Source organism: Ambystoma mexicanum, chromosome 9 (genome assembly GCF_040938575.1).
Source record: "Ambystoma mexicanum isolate Mex_15411 chromosome 9, UKY_AmexF1_1, whole genome shotgun sequence".
Lineage (NCBI taxonomy): Eukaryota > Metazoa > Chordata > Amphibia > Caudata > Ambystomatidae > Ambystoma > Ambystoma mexicanum.
Genome location: NC_090931.1, coordinates 354105863 through 354127090, shown reverse-complemented (window position 1 = coordinate 354127090; position 21228 = coordinate 354105863). Strand labels below are relative to the sequence as shown.

The following is a 21228-nucleotide window of genomic DNA, read 5'->3' as shown; positions in this document are numbered from 1 at the left end:
GCTTTAATTCCAGCTCTAATGTTTCATATTCTTCAAAGCTCGTGAAAGTAGCGTTTTTTCTCTGAAAAGGTCAAAGGTACTTCCCTCCTTGCAACCCTCTCTGGTCTTGCCGTCTTTCTCCTCGTATTTAACTGCCATCTTGGAACTGCTGCTTCCTCATGTGTTTTGCCTTGTTCAGAGTGTGCTTGCGTGCTCCGCCTTTTATCCGTGTGGGGAAGTGTGATGGAAGTCATGTGTGTGTAATGATCAGTAATTGCCTGACTCTGCCTGATCCTTGTGTTGGGACATGTCAGGTATACAGCTCAGGTGTTTTCTCTCACAGTGAGCTGTCCGTGAGTAAGTGTTCGTGTCGGGAAAGGGGGGAGGATTGAGTTCCTAAGTATCCTACCTGGTAAGATGGGGAAAATGTGTGACAGGGAAGGGGATACAGTGTCACACCATCCGGTGTCCCACTTCCACTCCCCGAAGACTCCCCATCCAGGTTATCCTCCCGCACTGGTCCACCCACAATAACTGGATCCAAAAGCAATGGCTGTGTCCTGGCCACCTGGATGACAGATCCCCGGGGGCTAGCATGTGAGGCACCACCTGGTTTCTCACACTGGGTTAGGACACGAACACTGTTCTTTCCATGTTGTGACAAGGATTCTTTACCTGTGCATATGGATCTCTAGGAGTGCATTTTCTACCGACCTTCAGTATTAAAAGGTGTAGGGTGTTCAGCCACCAGGTAGTTCTCTTGTTACTAGCTTTAGGAGTGGGAAGGGTCATGTCTTTACTGTTTATATAATACACTGTCTACCTCTTGTATATTGCCTAGTACTTATTTTAAAGTTATTTGACTTAAGTAAGATACTATAATGAAGAGTGTATATATTTGTCAGTAACTCTGTTTAGTGTCTTGTCTTGTCTTGGGCCTAACCATATCTAGCTGACAGTCCATCAGACCCCTACAGCAAAACCTGACTCTTCTATGTTACCTAGTGTTAGGAAAGATTTTCTTTTTGCACCTTTCCCTCTACAATCTTTTTGATTGTTTTGAACATCCTGACTATTTGGAGGTCAGTAAAGCCTTCTGCTTTCCTTCCCTCGTCTGTTTTACTCATTCTTGTGGGGAAACTGACTAGACCCTAAGACTGTCAGTACTTAAAGACTATGGGCCTCATTCTAAGTCGGCTGACCCGGTAAAAAAGTGCTGGTGTTCATGGATACCAGCACTTTACCGGACCGGCCGACTACAGGTTTTACGGTGGGGCACCCGAGTTACCTCCAGCAAAAAGCTGGCACCCCACCGGCAAAAAAGCCATCAATACCGGCAGCAGTTTTGCCGGCAAATCCCCTCATGGAGTCCTATTGTACTCCATGAATGGGAATTAACACCCTAACTCGGAATCCGCCGGACCGAGTGACCGAAACAGTAATAGCCTTTTTCGTTAACCTGGCGGGTTTTCCGCCAGGATACCAGCAAAGTTAGAATGAGCCTCTATGCCTCACTTTATGAATTCTTCCATTTTTACAACTGAACTTATCACCTTATAGTGAAGTGCAGTGAGGATACTTTGAATCCTTACAACTTTTTATGTAATGGCTTTTTGGGTACTTTGACAATGTGCCTAAGACAAGTTGGCGGCAGCTGTGTGATTTTTCCAGTTTGTTATATTTTTCTCATGCACTTTTGCATTTATTGCAAATGGCTACTAAAGGTAGCTAGCACCCTAAAATGGCTCTGTCATGAGGTTTTTGACTTGTTCTTTGTCCATATTGCTCTGTGCCCTTCTTCCTGCCCCCTCAGGTAAGTAAATGCCTTATATGGAAATCCTTTCGTGGGCAAGGGGAATTTGTGTGTGTCTGTGTGAGCCAGGAGGGTCGGGGACTGTATGGCCCCAGTCCACATCCTCTGGTGCCCGAAAGTATGTTGCTGGATGGATGTGGTGACCAGTTGTCTACCTCCAGCTAATTGAATAGTACAGATCCTTACTATTGGTGGGCTTGGACTTGCTCCAAGTCTGAATCTTGAATAAAAGAACAACTCTGATCTAAAGAACAGCAGCCATCGATGGAGCCAAGACTTCTACAAAGGCGAGAAGCCAGAGGACGACCCCTCCAGATCAGCATCCATTCCAGTTATGGTCGGGTGAAGCTATGCTTCTCTGCCTGATCTCAGAAGACCGTTGTTGGTGCTTCAACCCTTGGACCAGTGGGAACAACCAGTCTCAAACTAAGGATACGTGACTTGGAAGCCTTTGGAAGTGTCCCTGGACCAGCCAGTTGACTGACCAGCTCTCTCCTGGGCTACATTGCTGTGGCAGTCATCGTTCCAGTCCCTGGATCCATGTAGATCTTCAGCTTGTGACAAACGTCGTCTGTCCTTGCAATTTCAGCTGTTTCACTCCAAGGGAAGCTGTGCTGAGGCTGCTTTTGTGTTCACCGTTGTACGATCGCCTGTCACCACCTGACTGTGATTACATTTGTTGGAACAATCCTCCTTCAATCCCACAAGGTGTCCTGAAGGGGTCTACAACGCAGTAGTCTACATCTTTCTTTCTTTGGGGTCTTCTTCTAGAAGCTGACTGGAACAGTTTGCTATGCAACATAACCATCTCCTGACCCGGAAACTGAATTCTGCACATGCGACCCCTGGGCCTTCAGAACTCGAACCAAGCATAGACTATTGTGTCCCCACGGATTCGTTAGAACCACAACTTTATCTGGAAAAATCAGAGTCAGGGGGCAAGTTAACAACATACCTGTTTCTGCCCCACCCCCCATCCTCCATAAGGTAACATTGAGCAGTAAAGTCCTTGTCCCAAACTACCCCTGGCCTCGCCTCTGATCCTCAAACCTGGGCTACAGATCCTTTCCTAGGTCAGAAGACCTGGTGAATAGGATAGAGTGGGGCATTTATTTGATCTTTGGAAAATACTTATCTACTTTTAAAAACTACATAAAGCACCAGCCCACTGCATTTCTGAATACCTTAACAGACAAGGCTGTCTTTTGGGCACAAGGCCCCATACCATATTAGGGTTGGACCTCATAAGATTTGAGCTGTACTGTGCAACTTGTATTCTCCTTTTCGTGAATGTGTATATATGTTATATGTGGTTTTGATTGACAATACTTGGCTGTGATTTTAATTTTCTTACAGTGTAACTAGAAACCTAATAAATAACTGTATTTTGATATACTTACTGTCTAACTTGAATTAAGTGTTGCTCTGTGTGGACTCATTGTAGCCCTAGACCACTCTCACACTTTTACTGAGACTAAGCCTTGATTTCTCGCCTCACCTTTTTTTTTTTAAATGGGTTTTATAAGTTTACTGATACAGAAAAACATTAGTACTGCTACTGATAAAGGCTCATCCTGATTTTGTCATTGAGTAAAGCAAGACCTATTTGTTATATCAAGGAACCTTTGTTGATTTTACTAATGGAGAATATCCTAAAGACAATGTCCCATCGAAAATGTCCAGAAGGAAAACCCACATACACACAAGGGGCTATGGAAATAAATAGCTTGTATTAAAGCAAACACTTACATATATGTACAAAACATTTTTTTTGTATTGTAAACAAAAACAAATAGTACATTTTTCAACAAACCAATACAACTTAAACGTGAGTGTTTTTGAAGGAAATTCAAAATAGAACATATACCATAAATAAAGCAAAAAGGTGTTTTGAATGTGCAAATAAAGTAACACATGTATATATTTATCGACAATTTATGTTCTTTGAAACTACCCAGATTCAAAGTGCCTGGTGCATTTATCAGTCTGCCTCGCACCCTTGTTTAGGAAGTTTTCATGGGATACCTAGGTAGTTCCAGCAGTCTTAAATCTGCCTATTTTAGTGGGTGCTATCAGAGAAGAGTAGTCCCAATGGTTTGATGCCTGTTTTGGTAGGTTCTATTGGGAAAGAGTGGTCCCAAATAGCTAAATGCCAACGTCGCAGGGGGTAGAGTGGTGGAAACTCCACATAATGTGTAAAAATCACATATACAGTATTATTCACTGAACCGCAAAAATTTGGTTCATGAGGCCCCCTTGCTTGAAAATGACGTTTTGGCGGCAATGGCGTCCATCTTGCGATCAAATCAAAGGGACGTGGAAGCCGCCTTCTTCAGGGCGATTGAGCGACTCCACAGAAATCTTGTGGGAACACTCTTGAACGTGCAGGCTCCCCGGGCTGGGCGTAGCAGGTTGCAGGACTGTTTGCTGTTCTTGAAAAGGGGGACAGTATCGTCCACCCTAGTCTGAGGTGTGCAGATCTCGCTCCAGAAGTGAATGGGGAACCTCTGCGAGTTGGAGATATGTTGATTAAATCCTGTGCGCTCCTCTGTGCTTAAAAGTCAGAAGTGGGACTCAACTGGTATTCGTGTTCCAGCGTGAGCACCACGCCATATGTGTCTGTGGTCGAGTTCCGGTGTAAATATATCTCCCTTTGTCTTGTGGTGCCCGCCTGTGGTCCTAGCTTCCTGGGGACACAGAGTGAGGTCTGCGTTGGAAGCCTGCTGTCTGGAGCCTTGCGTTCGGTGTCTGTTAGTTTACAACAACCTAACTTACATAATCATGTAACATTTACAAGACAGTATATTGGTATTTACGTCTGTTACCTCCCCTACCCTCCCCCACCCACTTCCCAGTCTATTCCACTTGCGCCGTCTGCTTATATTATGCATCTGGTTATTCCAAGCATGTGCTTACATCCTAATCCACCACTTCTGTCGGTGCGTGTGTCTGCGTCTAAGTGTCGGTGTGTGTCGAGGTCATCAGTTCCTGCAACATATGCTTCCAGGCGTCTATATTCTGTTCTCCCCAGGCGGGATGCTTCTTGCCACACTGAGGTTTCGGCTTGCGTCCATTTCTGGAGGTCGCTCCACCACACACTTACTACCTGGCCTTTATGTGCTTTCCAAACGATTGCTATCCTATGTTTCGCCAGGATGTATGCTAGGTCTTTCAATTTGCTAACGTGTCTCGCCTGCTTGGGTCTTGGGAAGATTCCTAGCAAACAAGCTGTGGGAGAACCAACGTCTATTGTTATACCTGCTTGGGCTAAGGCTTGGGCGAATCCTTCACAAAATTGCTGAGTCTTTGTGCAGGCCCAGAACATATGTACCAGTTCCGCATTGATCAGACCGTATTTCGGCCATGTTTTTTCTGTTGCCTTGCTTAACTTGGCTATTTTCCTCAGGGTTAAATATGCCCTGTGTGTTACATATAATTGAATCAGCAGGAGCTTCACATTTCTGCACACTTTCTTGTGATACGCCATAGCCCTATCTGGTGTCTTGTCTGTCAATTGTTCCCGTAAGTCTTCTTCCCAGCTGCGTCTGGTCTGTACTAGCATCTCCCCTGGCCTTCCCATTAATAGCTTGTATATCCTCGATATTGCGTGTCCATCCTCTGAAATATCACAGAGCGTTTCTATTGTTTCATCTTCTAGCAGTTCCCTATCTGTTCCTGGCATTTCTGCTTTATCATATTAAGGACTGAGGCATATGTTATGCGTTGCCCCCCCTGTAGTCCTGTTTCCAAAGTGAGAGCACTAAAGGGCATCGGTCTCCTTTCTCGTAACACATCACCCACTGTCACCACCCCTACGGGCTTCCGGTATTTCCTCACATGCATCTCCACTCTTTAGCGTCAGCAACGGGATCTGGGGGGAATAAGGTGATTATTTAGCAAACGACAAGCCCTATGCCATATTTTCTTACCAAGCCCCAACAGCAGCGAGGATTTCAAGTGTTTTGGATCAGTGATCCAGATCACCTTTTTCAAGAAATATGGGATGCATGTCCGTTGTAGCAACTGGGTGTCTTGTGTCTGTTCGCCTGACAACAATTTCGTGACGAATTGGAGTTGGCACGCCTCAAAATATGCTTCAAAGTGAGGTATTTTTATCCCCCCTTGATCATACAGTCTTTGCAATTTCTCCAAAGACATCCTGCATCTCAAATTGTGCCATAAGAAGCCCCGACATGTGGTGTTAAGTGTCCTAAAAAAGGCTTTCGGTATATCATACGCAATGTTAGTAAAATAATAGAAAAGCCTCGGGAGCACCACCATTTTTAACAATGCTGCCCTTCCCATCAATGAAAGCGGTAGTCTTGCCCAGTCATGGATTTCTCAATTTTACTTACTGTCTGTAATGTGTTTGATCGGCAGCTCTGGTAGCGTATTCCAGGGTTTCCTTTCATATCCTCCCAGGGGGAACAAACACGACTTCAGTGCGTTAATTGTGATGCCTGATAAGTCTGCATAGCACTCGAACACGCCAGAATGTGTTGCAAGTTGCTTTCTGGATGTTGTAGGTAAAGAAGCATATCATCAGCACATAGGGAGATCGGGTTCCTACTGCCCTGCGTAGTTATGCCTGCCTCTGGATATTCTTTGCAGAGGTATACTGCTAATGGCTCCAGGGTCTGAATAAATAGCATAGGAGACCATGGGCAGCCGTGACGTGTGCCCTTACTTAGCTTCCATTGTTCTGAAATATTGGTGCCCGCTCTGACTCTCGCCAACGGTTCACTGTATAACAGCTTTACCCATTTAATGTATGTGGGCCCTATACCAAGGCTTTTCAGTGCCGCCAGCAACCATGCCCATCTGACTGAGTCAAATGCCTTGACGGTGTCGAGCGAGGCGACCACCAGGGGCTGAATACTGTCGTATGTATGATCTATGATATGATGTAACCGCCTTCATATTCCTGTCCGGAACATTTCCGGACTGATCTGGGTGTACGAGTTTGGAAATTGCAGGCTTCAGTCTGGTAACCATCAGAGCTGTTAGTATCTTCCGATCTTGATTAAGCAGCAAAAGGGGTCTGTAAGATCTGCATTCAGTGTTGGGTTTGTTGGGTTTCAATAGCGGGACGATAAGACAGTCATTACTTACGTAATAGCATTTCTGATGATTGTATCTGCTTAGATTCACATCCTGTGCATATGGTCCGACATCCAGTGGTAACCGCAGAGTATTGCATCTTGTCTTTCGGGGACCTAAAGGGGACATCGGCATAGGCGTGTCTGTAACACTATCCCTATCGTGACGTGTCGTGTACCCAAAATTCCTCACACGCCGAGGTCCCTCCGATTGTATTTTTTCTGCTAGAGGGAGCCTAGTGGCTATAGAGGGAGAGTACATAAAGAGAGAAAGTAGTAAGACGTCTATGTTCCTTCCACCCCGAGCGGGAAGGAAGGGTGGGCGCATGTGAATATAAGCAGATACAATCATCAGAAATGCTATTACGGTAAGTAATGCATGTCTTCTGATGCTTGTTAATCTGCTTAGAATCACATGCTGTGCATAAACTAGCAAGCAGTACCCGGAGTTGGAGGTGGGTTGTGAGAAGGAACAGTAGAGAAAAGATGTCTTAGTACGGCTTGTCCCACCTGAGAATCAGACATAGAATGAGTGTCTAGGCAATAATGTTTTGTAAAGGTGTGTACAGAACTCCAGGTTGCCGCTTTGCAAATGGACACAGGGGAACATTTGCAATGAATGCTATGGATGCCCCAGTGCCTCAAGTAGAGTGTGCTCTGGGCTTGAAGGGCAGTTCTCTCTTAGCAAGAGTGTAACAAAGTGTGATGAATTTGACAATCCACCTTGAGATAGCCGATTTAGAGACAGGGTCCCTTCTCTACCAACTGCCACTGAAATGAAAAATTAGTTCATTTTCCGCAGTGGTTTAGTTCTTTCCAGGGAAAACATGACTGCCCTGCGCACATCTAGTGTGTGTAGGCTTCTTTCAGCCATGCTAGTAGGATTCTGGAAAAAAGAAGGTAGTTCAATTGACTGGTTCACATGTAACTTCGAGATGAATTTAGGCGCAAATCTGGGGGCGTGCACAGAACTACCTTATCCCTGTGGACTGTAACTAAGGGGTCTAAAACAGAAAGTGCCTGTAGTTCGCTAACCCTTCTGATAGAAGTAATAGGCACTAGGAAGGCCGTTTTATAAGTCAGGTCTTTTAGACTTGCTTTATGCATAGGCTCAAAGGGAGCTCCCATGAGCCTGGTCAAAAGCACATTTAGGTCCCACCCAGGAGCTGGGTGAGAAATGGGAGGATACATCCTCTTAACCCCTTCCATAAAGACCTTAATCACCAGCATCTTCCACTACGACACTTTTTGTTGTGATGTGGTGTAGGCTGACAGATCAGCCAGATGCACCTTTAGGGAATTGAAGACTAACCCAGTGTCCAATAGATGGGTTAGGTACAGCACAGTGTGTGTGTCGGTGAGCAATCGATGGGATTGACACCCTTGGAATTACACCAGATGACAAAACATTTCCATTTGCTGGCATAGCAATAACGTGTGTTCAGTTTCCTAGCTTCCCAGAGTATGTCCATGCACCTCTGAGGGAGCTGTAGATGTCCAAACTCTATGACCTCAGGAGACAGGCTGCTAAGTTCAGAGTTTGTGGGCATGGGTGTAGGGTCTCCCCCCTGTCCTGAGACAACATGTTGTATGAGCAGGGTTGTTTCACTGGTGGGGAGAGGGACATTTCAACCAGATGAGCGAACCAGGGTTGGCGGCCCACATGGGGGCCACCAGTATCATGGTAACTGGTTCCTGGTGCATCTTGTGCACTATCTTGTTGAGAAGGGGAGTCGGGAGGGTGGGGGGGAAGTGTAGACAAATTTCCCTGACCATTTTATCCAGAGACCGTTCCCCTTGGAGCGGTTCTGAGGGTACCTGGAGGCGTAGTCTTGGCATTGGGCGGTCTCCTGAGTTACGAACAGGTCGATCTCTGGGAAGCCCCATTCTGCGAAGACGTTGGACACAATGTCTTCGTGCATACACCATTCATATTCTTCGGGCAGAGGAAAATCTCTGCTGAGCACGTCTGCCAGAAGATTGAGTTCCCCTGGAACATGTTGGAACAACAGAAACATCTTGTGTCTGAGAGCCCATATCCAAATGTTCTGGGACAGCTTTGATAGCACTGGAGAGTGAGTGCCCCCCTGTTTGTTCAGGTAATACATGGCTGTAGTGCTGTCCGTTAGAATCAGCACTGCCTTCCTTTGCAGTTGCATCTGAAAGGCCTTCAATGCCTTGAGCACCGCTAATAGCTCCAGCAGATTTATATGGTTGGACGCTACATGAGGGGACCACACTCAGTGCGCTGTCTGCTGAAGCAGGTGAACCCCCCACCCCGTGAGCGATGTGTCTCTCATGAGAGTGGCTTCCACTGGAGGGGTGGTGAAGGTTTTCCCTTTCAAGAGGTTTTCTCTTGACCACCACTGCAGATAGAGAACGAGGGCTGGCGAGACAACTACCAGATCTTCCCATTGTCCGCTGGCCTGACACCACTGGCTGTTGAGCCACTCTTGCATGGGACGCATGCGCAGCCGCACGTTGGGAACCAAGTATATGCACAATGGCATCATTCCTAGCAAGTGCATGGCCTTGCGCACCGTCACCTCCCGACTGGCTACATATTGAAGAATCTGCTCAAGCATGTTCTGAACCCTCTCGTTGGAGGGGAAGGCAAGACCGTCTTCCGCCCGAATTAGAGCTCCCAGAAATGTTTTGATTGACTGGGGACTAGACTGGATTTCTTCTTGCTGATTGAGAAACCCAGACTGAAGAGAAGATCTACTGTTTTTTTGGTGTTCGAAAAACATTGTATGAGTCCCCTGTGATGAGCCAGTCGTCGAGGTAAGGGTAAACTGGGACGGATAGTCTGCGCAGGTGTGCTGCAGCCACTGCCAAGACCTTGGTAAACACCCTTGGTGCCGAGGCAATGCGAAGGGGAGCATCTTGAATTGGTAATGCCTGTCCTCTATCATGAACCTTCGTTATTTCCTGTGTGCTGGCAACAATGAAATATGAATGTATGCATCTTTCATGTCCAATGTTGCCATGTAGTCCCCCTGTTTCAGCAGTGGGATCACTTCCTGTAGTGTTACCATGCGAAACTTCTAGGGTTTTATGAACTTGTTCGCTGGGCGCAGGTCTAGAACAGGGCGCATGGTGAGGGTACAAGGAAGTACACTGAATAAATACCCTTGTTTACCTGAAGAATAGGGACGGCTTCTATGGCGTCCTTTCCCAGCAGCGCTTCCACCTCTTGATTCAGGATCTCCAGATGGTCTGGTGAAAGGCGCTGTGAGCGCGGCGCTCTGAATTGTGAAGGTTGGGCGAATTCCACGCAGTACCCGTGGGCAACCGTCATTATGACCCACTGTTCTGAAGTTATCCCCTCCAATGCCGTGAGGAAAGATGTTAATCGCCCCCCGACCGGGGTGACATGGAGGGGTCCTGGATCTGGTGGTCATTTTTGACCAGAGGCTGCGGCTCCTCTAGGATTGGGGCCTCTACCTCTGCCTTTGCCGTGTTGCTGACCCCTTGAAGGGTAATATGCAGGGCTTCCTGAAGTTTATCCTGTGTTGACATTCCCCGTGCCATAGTTGTTTTGACCTGCACTGGACTGCCCTCGAAAGGATCGCCAAGAGTTATTACCTCTCTGGGGGGGAAGGTTTTTGTGTGATCTGTTGCAGAGTCTTAAGAGTCTCATGCTCTTTCTTGGCTGTTTCCAAGGCCTCATCAACCGCTTTCCCGAAGACGTTAGCTTCCTCAATAGGCTTATTGATGAGAGAGGCTTGCGTTTCGGGTTTAAACCCTGAGGTACGCAGCCAAGCGTGTCTTTTTAGTAGGGTCCCTTGGACCAGAGACCTGCCTGCTGTTTCAGCCACGTCCAGGGTGTTTTTAATCACATTCGGGTTCACTTGTCTTTCCTCGACTACAATAGAGAGAAGTTTGGATTTGACGGGTTCTGGAACCTCTTGGAGGCCTTCCTGAAGCAGGGTCCACTGAGCATCAGCATAACTTGCCAATAGCGTGGTATTATTTGCTATCTGCGTAGTGTATGCGGCAGCCGAGGTGACTCGTTTGCCTAGAGCATACAGCCTCTTGGACTTCTTGTCCGGAGATGCCTCCCCCGTGGCAAAGGGTCCCGCTGCCCTTTTTCGGGTGGTAGTCACTACCAGAGAGTCGGGGATGGCGTGCCCTCTAATGTATAGAAGGTCGGAAGGAGACGGGCGAAACAATTTTTCCACTCTTGGGTTCACTGCCAGGGTTTGAGCTGGTGATGCCCAGGAAGGAGCCAGCCTTCTCTTGATGGAATTAAGGAGGGGAATTGCTTGGCTAGATGGAGGTTTTTCCTTAAGGATATCCTCTACAAAATCCTTCTCTGGCACAGCCTCTTGAGTAGAGATCTGAAAATGTTCAGCTGCCTTCTTCAACATAGAGTTGAAGGCCATCTGGTCATCTACAGGTGAGGCCTGACGAGCCAGGGTGGACGGAGGGGAATCCAGACACAAAACATCAGTGTCCTGATCTTGATGTGACAGTGTCCATGGGTCCGTTCCCTCTTGCTGAGTTTCTTCCCAATTGTCTGTGGCACCCTCCTGTTCTTCTTCATAATTCTGTAGAAATGAAGCTTCTTCCTCTTCATTGTATATGTCCCTATAGGTGTCCATGTGGACAATGTCTTCATGCTGAAATGGGACAGAAGGCTGATGATCTTGATAGTGAGAAGAAAATTGAGGGTTAGGCTCTCCACAAGACCTTTTTGGGGAAGTCTCTGGGTGTCGGAAAGAGGCTCTTGCCTATCTTCATAAGTATCTTGAGAATCGGGGTCCCAAACCGCATCCGAAGATTTATCCGCGGCTTGCCCCATGATTTTAGGCAGAATCGGGATAAGTCCTACCGCCGCCGTAATCCTCTCAATGCTGTCTTCGATAACCGCTGAATCGGCGTGAGATAATTGCTTCGATGATCTATCGGTAGTTGTATTACCTTCCGCGGCGTTAGAGGGCATAGTCGTAGTTTTCGGGCCTACCGCGGCCTTCGGGATCGTCGCAGCATCAGATTTCCGCGCTTCGATGTGTGAAGTTTTTGGAGTAGCGCCCTTACTTATTTTAGGTTGCCCATTAGCAAGACGCTGCTGCGGAGGCGGGGAAGGCTTTGGATCTGCGCGATCCGAGGAAACCGTTGAAATTTTCGATGCCCCTGTTGGCGCTCTCACCTTTTTCGACGAGGACGTCGAAACCGGTGTAGGGGTTATATGCTTAGTGAGATGCCTTTGTACCCCCCTGTCGCCGGGTGTTGTCCCTGAATTAGACCAGAGTCAGGCCTTAAAGGGTCGGGGACGGGCGTGGCGGACCTATAAGTGTCCGCCTCGAGGTCTATCACATCGGCAACGGATGGTTGGTCATCTGAGGTGCCTCAGTCACTCTCAGCGGGTGTGGTGGTGGGAGAAGGGGGTTCCACCTACGACATACCGTACGCGTCCCACCGCTTTACACAGCGCTCCTTAAGGGTCTTAGGCCGAAGGAGTTTGCAAGCCGCACACCGCTTTTCATCGTGATCTACAGGGAGACAGGCGTTGCACGTCCTGTGTTCGTCCTTCCAAGGATATCTGACCGTACACTTAGGGCAGAACCTAAAAGGAGACCTTTCCATAGCCAAAGGGGAAGATGACCAGACCAAAAGGGTAAAGAGGGGAAAGGAGGAAAGACATACCAAAAATATGGCCACCCCGACCCCACTCTCCCTACTGCAAAGGTCGGCCAGAGGGCCTGACCACGTGGAAAGTCCGGCTGCCGGAACATAAGCGCCGAATCCCACCGTCGTAGACGAATCCCCCGCAGTCTTTGTCGAAGATGTTCTTGTGACCGAAGTGACTTACCAGGGAATAAATGACAAGGCGGTATAAGAAATAATGTCTCTTCTGTAAGAGCTCCGCTATATGGCGACCAGTTATCTGGGCGGAAAAAAACAATCTGAGGGACCTCGACGCGTGAGGGATTTTAGGTACACTACACGTCACAATAGGGATAGTGTTACAGACACGCCTATGCCGACGTCCCCTTTCGGTCCCCGAAAGACCAGATGCAATACTCCGCAGTTACCACTGGATGTCGGACCAAATGCATAGCATGTGATTCTAAGCAGATTAACAAGCATCAGAATGGATTCTCTCAACTAAATAGATAAAGTTCCCTTATCTAGTGCTTCGTTCAGCATTGCTAATAACGGGGGCATAACCTCTGCCATGTATTCTTTATAGAATTCACTAGGTAGTCCATCTGCTCCGGGAGCTTTACCAGACGGTAACCCTCTTATGGTATGTTCCATCTCCTCCATGGTGAGGGGGGCCTCCAACCTATCCGCTGCTTCTAGCTTTGGGAGGTCTATCAGCGATAGGGCTGCCTCTATGTCCGACTGCTGTGTTACCGACATCTCTGCATATATAGCGCCTTGTAATAATCACAAAAACATTTGTTTATGCCTTCATATGTCACGCAAACCTCCCCCTCCTCTGCTACTATTGCCCGTATCATGTCTCGCTCGGATTCACTTTTATATAGCCAGGCCAATAAGTGTCCTGGTTTCTCCCCTTCAGCGTGTTCCTTTCCATGTATTTCCTATATCTCAGCATATCCAATGTATCCCAATGCTCCAGGCACTCTTGCTGCAGTTCTATGGCTTCCTGAGCCTTTTCTTTGTATAAGTCCCCTGGGCAATTCATGGCTTCTAATTTGGTTTCCGCTTTCGGTCGGTCCTTCTCTATCATGGCCTGTATACCTTTTGCAATTGCCGTCCCGCTGATCACCACTTTGAAGGCTTCCCATCGTGTACCTGCTGATTCTACACTTTTCGTGTTTTGTGTGAAATAATCCTTCACGCCTTCCCTAAGGTGTTCCCGGAACGCTCCGTCCTGCAGGGATTTGCTCCTAAGCCTGCATGTCTTGGGGGGGGGGGAGGGGACGCATATATCCAACAGGTTAGCATGGTCTGACAATACTCTTACTTTATATTCTGCCGTTTTGAATTCACCCAAGTTTTTATCCCCAGTAAAGACATAATTTAGTCTGGTAAATAGCTCTTGGGGGGCACTATAATGTGAGTATCTGCTAGTCTGCGGGTGTAAGGATTGCCATATGTCTGACAGTTTGAACGCTTGCAAGAGTGTGTTCAGAGCCTTGGCTGAAGGGGCTGGATGCTTGAATTTATCGTCAGATCTGTCCAACGTTGGGTTAAGCGTGCAATTAAAATCTCCCCCCCAAACTAATGTTCCGTCTCTGCATGGGCTAATTTGTGAGTATGACGTACGAAAGTAGGCTGCCGTATCTTGATTAGGCGCATATGTATTGATGATACAAAATTGTCTATATTCTACTAGTCCATGCATTACAACCATCCTGCCTTCTTTATCCTGGAAAGTCTGAAGCACTCTCAATGGCACCGGTGGCACCACCCATATCAACACTCCTCTCGCATATGCGTAATATGGCGAGCCTAATGTCGTGCCTCCCCATCTCTTAGCTAAGGTACTCTGTTTCTCCCTTGTAAGGTGCCTTTCTTGAAGGAGTGCTATGTCTATTTTTTGAAGCTTCAAATAGGTAATAATTCTGTTATGTTTAATATAGCTATTTAGGCCCCTGACATTCCAGGACACTATTTTAAGTTCTACCATTGTATCGAAAATCTCTGACGTGCCTCGGTTGTCCGCTGCCTGATATCTGCAAACCCTGTGTGGATTCATAGACTAGCTTCCCATTAAGTACTCTACCCCCCGTCCCCCAACAATTGCCCAGCTCAGTATCTTTGGTCATGCATCCCTGCTTCTCACGGCCATCTCAGATACTTGTCCTGGTCTACGGGGTGCAGCAGGCTGATACGTAACTGCTAGTATCCAAGAAACAAATCCATTCAGTTGTTGAGCGCTACCACGCAGTGCGGTTTAAATGGGCACTACGCTGTTGGCTCCTGTAGTTAGCAAAGTTTAGTTCCTGAGGCTTTCATCTAAAATTTGCACCTTCACACCGTCACATGACTACGATCGCCTGCAACTTCCCAGCTGCTATACTGGTTCTCTGCCTGCGTTTGTCCCTCAACTCGCTTGGGTGTCTGCTCCTGTTGGCAAATTCTCCATGTCCTTCTATTTATGTGCGGCCTCGGGGTTGTTGAAGAAAATGGCGCATACTTTGTGTATGACTTTCAGTCTAGCCGGGTACAGCAACATGTATTGGAGGTTCGCTCCCCGCAGCCTCCTTTTGACCGATATATAATGCATCCTCTGCTTCTGTACCTGTAGGGTATAGTCTGGATATGCAGTGACGGTGGCAGATGATCACTGAATTGTCCATCCTTTACAGAAGTGTTCAAGGATCCTTTTCCCTCTTCTTTTAGTTCAATATCCGGGCTATAATTGGCCATGGTTGGGCTCCTGGTGGTGGTTTCCTCATCAGGGACCTGTGCGCCCTTTCTACTGTGAAGCCTGGAGTGAGGGCTCCCGGGCCTATTTCCTGTAACAGCAAATTCTCTATAAAACTGGTAGGGTTTGCTCCTTCTTCTGGGAGCCCGACTATTCTAACGTTGTTGAGTCTGGCCCTTCCTTCCGAATCTTCGACTGTTTCTTCAAGATTATGTACTTCTTGTTGCAGTATCCTTACTTATTTTGAGGTGTCTTTCAGGTCGCTTGCATTTGTCGCCACTTCTTTTTCGTGAGTACCTCTGCATTCTGCCAGTGATCTTACATCTTGCCGCAAAAGGTTCACATCAAAGCTGATGGCGTCCTTTTTAGTTTCTAGAGCAACCTTCATGGCTGCTACAGCGTCCAAGAGCTGCTGGTCCCCTCTCACTTGCGTCTGCTCTCCTTGTGGTGTTAGGGTCGTCTGGGTGGTGCCTTCCGCAGGGTATGCGGGTTTAGCAAACGCATCTAGTGTGGGCAGCTTCACCTTGTTTTTTTGGGACTTGGAAGCCATAACCAGTTGTCTTGCCACCACTCTGCCTGTATCTTTTATTTTTGATCCTCCTCCTGATGCAGGCCTGTTCCACTGTTTACCGGCCTCACCCGTACACAGTAACTTCTGCTTTATATCTGTTTGGTTGTTCCTTCCAGCATATCCTGTGGGGGCTTCTTTCTGTAGCAGGTTATACTGCTTGTGCTTAATTGTTATGTACGCGCTCCACCCTCAGAGGTTCTGCTGTGCTGGCGAGCAACTGCACCCCGCACTGTCTTGTCTGGGTTAATTTTGCCCCGTTGGGATGCTGAGGCGCACCTTGTTCCACTTGCGCCTTATAGAGCCCCTTATACTACTGGAGGTAGGTAGTATCTGCTTAAAGTTTACCTCTAAGTGGGTCCACTTTCCTCAACCCGACCGTAGAGGTATGTATTGTACTCTGGGAGGTAGTCCTGTGAATTTCCGTGAATCAAGCATGTGTGGGTACAATGTATTCTACTTTAGGCTTGTAGGTAGTGGCCGGGCGCACTTCGCTGATTAAATGGCCCTAAACCGTATTTCGTTTCCCTCTGTGTCGAGGGATCCAGCTGTGTCTGCAAACGTTGGCAACTTTTTTAGCTGCTCTTTTTTAGACCTCTGTCCCGATCGAGGTCTGTGCATTAATGAATCCTCCCTTCCTGGCCGGAATGCCACCTGCAGCGTTCAGACTTGTATGGAAGTCCTACAGTGCGTTCTACCATTTATTGCTCAGGTCCTGGCGGTGTCCCTCGTATGATTCTACTGTTAGTGTGTGTAACCACATCTGCGCTGTCTGCGTCCCTGGCGCCCACACGGATCCTTTTTTTTAGGGCTCTGTTGACCTGAATCCATAACTGCTGCAGGGCATGTATTGTGCCTATGATAGTCTGCCTCATAGGCGGTCGCTCTCGTTTATCCTGCTGTGGTCTGGGCACACTTTTCACACTTTTCGTTTTCCTATTCCAGCCTGCAAAGTGCAGTCAATGCTGTCATACCGTGGGGTGATCTGTATCGAGCGTGCTCTTCTCCCACACATAGCTGTTGTGTCCTCTGCCTCATCGATTTCCTTTGCGGCTGCGAACGCGAGAGCTTCCTAGCTCCTCGTTCGACAAGTACGCTTGTCGCCGGCACCAACGTTGCTGCACATTCCGTGATCTCACTCCCAGTCCAGCTCCACGAGAGCTAACCCCAGTTTCAATCCCGTGTGCGATCCAACCGGGCTGTTGAAGATCAGTCATCTCTTACCGTTGTAGCGCTTCGCTCCCCGAATATAACTGTCCTTTTGACGCTGCCATCTTGCGCTCAGAGCTGCACGCTGGGGGTCACAAACTTCAGACAGCTGACCCACATGATAAACCCTCCTGCAGCTTCATGTTTGTACACAACTGTGCACATCTTCTTTATGTATCCAGTGGTGAATGATCAGGAGCCAGCCCACCCTTTGGCCGCCATTCAGGACAGCATCTTCGTCGGATCTGCAGGAGCAACAGGAATCGCGTCCTACTGCATGGCTGCTTAGCCACGCCCCCCCCGGTTGCCTAACTTACCTTTATTGGGTTTTGACTCAGTGTCATTCAAGTTTACCATAAATAGGGTGGGCTCCCAAAATGCTCCCACCAGGACTAATTTTAGAAATCCATCTTAACACCCATTAAGAGGGCTTTGGTCTAACTTGGTTCCCATAAGGCTGTTCAATAATTTCCCTTACAGCAGTGTGGTGCAACCTGAAAGTAATGGCCCAGAACAAGACCAACCCTGCATGACAAACTATGCTACTAGAAATTCTTATCTATTCCTTAGCGGGAGCTTGGAGCCGGAGACAGGCAGCATAGTCTGTAAAACCAGTTCAGAAACGCAGACGTGCACTGTAAACAGCCAAAAGGGTGTACAACCTCTATACTGGCTTGGTCTACACAGCTCTGTAATAAGGTGGGTTGAGCCATGTAAGCAAGATGGCTGCAGTATCACAGAACATAGCCAGTCAAAGTAGACCGTTTAAACCCCAAAACACTTGCGGACTGTTGGAAAAGGGCAGTGCTCAGAATTGGGGTTGAGCCCCTATATTATGAGGACGTCCTGGCAAAAAGGTATTAGTGGCTGGAGGAGGAGGAGCAGGAGCACATTCTTTGGAGAATGAGCTGGTGTTTTTGGAGGCAAATGGAGGAAAGGTTAAGGGAGCAAGGGTGAGATGAGTGGAAGAACCTCATTAAGAGGAAGGAGAAAAGACACTAAGGCAGCTGAGAGAAAGGTTATGGGGAAGAAGAGGAGATACCTAAAGGCATAGTTGGAGAAGAAAGGAATGTTGGGCGAAAAGGCTAAAAGGTGTCAGAGTTACGGAGAAAGTATGTCAGGAAAAGGAAGACGACAAGATCAGAGGAAGGTTGTTGGGAGGTTTGAAAGAATATTGGGAGGAGAGCCTAGAAGGGGTAGAGGAACAAGCACATAGCGAGACGTCAAGAAGGTGCCAAGGATGCAGAAGAATAGTGATACGGGAGACAAATAGAAGACTCTTTTGGTATGAGTATGTGGTGAGATGTGAAGGAAAGTGAATCTAGGTTGGCGGTTGATTGAGCCAGGACCATGAGACAGGGAGGTGGCGATAGTATTGCCAACCTCTTCAGCAGCCAACTATGCCTTTTGCCTGCATTAAGTGATTGGCCTGATGCCCACCTGCAGGGAGAAAATTGGCCCTTTGGAGGTGCCATCTTGACCATATAGTTGACACAGTTTGCAACCCTTTTATTGTTTTGACCAGAAGTATAGCAATCACCTAATAAGACACTACAATAACTGTACATGTTATTTTCTGAATTTTTGATAAATCCATCTCAGCTTGGTGAAAGGGGTTAAAATGTCCACCACTATAAGCCGTGGAATGCTAAATGATACATAATGCTTGAACAAAGGGGAAAGGTGAGAAGTGAGAGTGTTTCCTTTCTTTTGCAAACTGAGAAGACGCTGAAGTCAAGAGGAAGGTCCTTCTGCCCATCCTTTCCTTTGCAGGCTGGGTAGGGATGCTGAGTCAGTCAGTCACAGGGATAGTCATTCTCACAGCTCTTCCTATTGCACGAGTGGGAGGTATGCGGAAAGATCTTTTTGCAGTTGGATGCATTGCCAACCACTTTGCAGCCTGAGAGGTACATCATACAGTCCTACGAAACAAGAATTTGCCTTTTCTAACCCTCATCAGCTATGGGAAAAACAGTGACTGGTTAAAAAAAAGTTTTTAAAAATGTCTTTTTCATTTACAAATGTATAAGCTGTGCTGCATGATTCAGTTCAAAAGATGGCGAGGGGGCGAGTTTGTTTTTCTTCACAGCCAAGGCCAAGAAGTGCCGAATGGTGGGAAGCAGTTAAAGGCTGTGGGACGAGGTTTGCACCATCCTTTGCAGGTTAAAGAGGGAAGAATATGCATCACTCACTCACTCACTCACTCACTCACTCACTCACTCACTCACTCACTCACTCATTCATTCATTCATTCCTTCATTCATTCATTCGGAAGGACATTCTCTCTGATGTTGCAGTTTCTGGTTGAGGAGGGGCTTTTTCCAGTTATTCCTTTAATAGGCCAGGATGTGCTGAGAAATGCGTTCATAGAGAGGGGTAAATTCATACTTTAAAGATCTCAGCAAGCAAGTGAGAAAAGAAGAATGATGCAGTTTATGAGAAACTCCTTTGTGGATGAAGATAGGTGCTAAACAAATCACACCCATAACACAAATGCTCTTTCTGTTATGCATTTGTCACACTGTAGAATTTTTGAGACAAAGGGTGACAGTAAAATTTCCCTTCAGACTGCACATTATTTCAATAGAGTTTCAGCATGGTGATGCTTCAATAGGGAACCTAATGTGATTAGAAATAGTGTTACAATAGGAGGGTGAAGCGTCGGTTTAGTGATCCAGGATGAAACTGAGAATTGAGGTGGAGGGAATGTAGAGAAAAGAAAGGTGGCCAATCTGCTCCTTACTCTGGTTACCACAACAACTTCAGTTCAATTACATGTTTTGAAAGTTCCATTTACAAGCAATTCATCATTACTTTCTCCCATTTACTAATTGTGCAATTGTCCCAACCCAATATCCACTCTCCGTCCCTACCCAAAGTCATGGATCCTGGGAAAGAGATCCTGAAATAAACAGCACAGCTTAGAATAGTTACCTTTCTCCTCAATCTGGGACTTTCCAGACTTTGTAGATGTGACAACACCAGCTGTGGCTTGGTTCACACTTCGAGAGGCCTGTCGCAGCTTAGCCAAGTTTGCACTGTCCTTATCAGCTTTGACCTACAAGAGTAGCAAAAAAGGATGGTCACGCTCCAGGAAAGGTCAAAAGGTTACTTGTATAATCTACATATAAATAGCCACAAGGCAGACAGAGGCTAATCAAAATTTGGGGACTTGGTGAGAACCAGCTTTGAAGGTTGATGCAAATATCACTTGAACATGCTGCAACATTGGGCCAGTGGCTGCTTAGAAACATGAGCATGCCTAGTAAAATGTTGGAGTATTGGATCAGTAGAGACTTAGAATGAATATTGGTCTCAGCTCAGCTCCTAGTTCTAGGTTTGGAATTGTTGTGTATTTAATAACCTTTTCGATTTGTACCGTCCAGTCATTGCCATCTTGTTTTTTAATGATAGCACTTGGCGAAGGGGAGGTTGGGGTGGTGGCTGGTGTGCGCTGGACAGGTGCAGAATTTGTATTCAAAGAACTGGCATAGCTTTTGATTTAAACTGTTTTTGTTGCTGGAAGATAAGAGGCAGGTCTTTTCCTTTGCAGTTATTTTTCATGTGATTACAGGGAGATGAGTGATTGGGTTGCTTCATATACAGAACAGGTACAGGAGAGCGGGCTACATTTACCAACCATAGTACAAAACACACCACAGACATATATTATTTATTGTCCACTTGTATGGCACTTATACATCAAGCAAATTGTATTTCAAAGCACCCACAGGTCAAAAGGGAGGGAACAAGGGGATGAAAATCAAATAACAATGAAAGATAGAGGCAGACCTACAATGCCATGTGAGCATTCAGAATGTGCAAGAGCAGAGAGAGAGAGAGAGAGAAGGGATGAGGGAATGGGTGGTAAGTGCTAAGTGTACCAAGAGGGAAGTGTTAGGGGGTGAGCAGCTGTAAGTGCCTAGGTGAGTGGCCAGCTGCTAATAAATAACTAAGTGCAGGCATGTGGTGGCATAGGCCAGTGGATGCCAAGGTAAGTGCTGGGAGCGTGCCTGAGGCCATTGGGGGTGGGACACAAGGGCCCTGGTCACCAATCTCACCAACTGTGCGGTTTAGCAGAGAACGGATGACGGGAAGGAGGTGGTGAAGAGGAAAGTCTTGTGGAGCTTCCGGAATTTGAGAAGATCTGGGTCAAGGCGAAGAGGAAGGGGGAGGCTGTTCCATAGGCGGGAGCCTGCTGAGGAAAGAG

General features: G+C 47.1%; 1 protein-coding gene across 3 annotated transcripts in view; it reads right to left on the bottom strand.

Annotated features, from left to right (window-relative positions):
* The window catches only part of HIP1 (huntingtin interacting protein 1), a 1552273-nt gene that overhangs the window by 203989 nt on the left and 1327056 nt on the right, over positions 1 to 21228 (bottom strand). For all 3 annotated transcript variants that reach the window (XM_069614772.1, XM_069614774.1, XM_069614773.1), the window contains one exon: positions 19953 to 20076. In XM_069614772.1, the coding sequence (XP_069470873.1) occupies positions 19953 to 20076 (124 nt within the window). The remainder of the gene's footprint in view (positions 1 to 19952; positions 20077 to 21228) is intronic.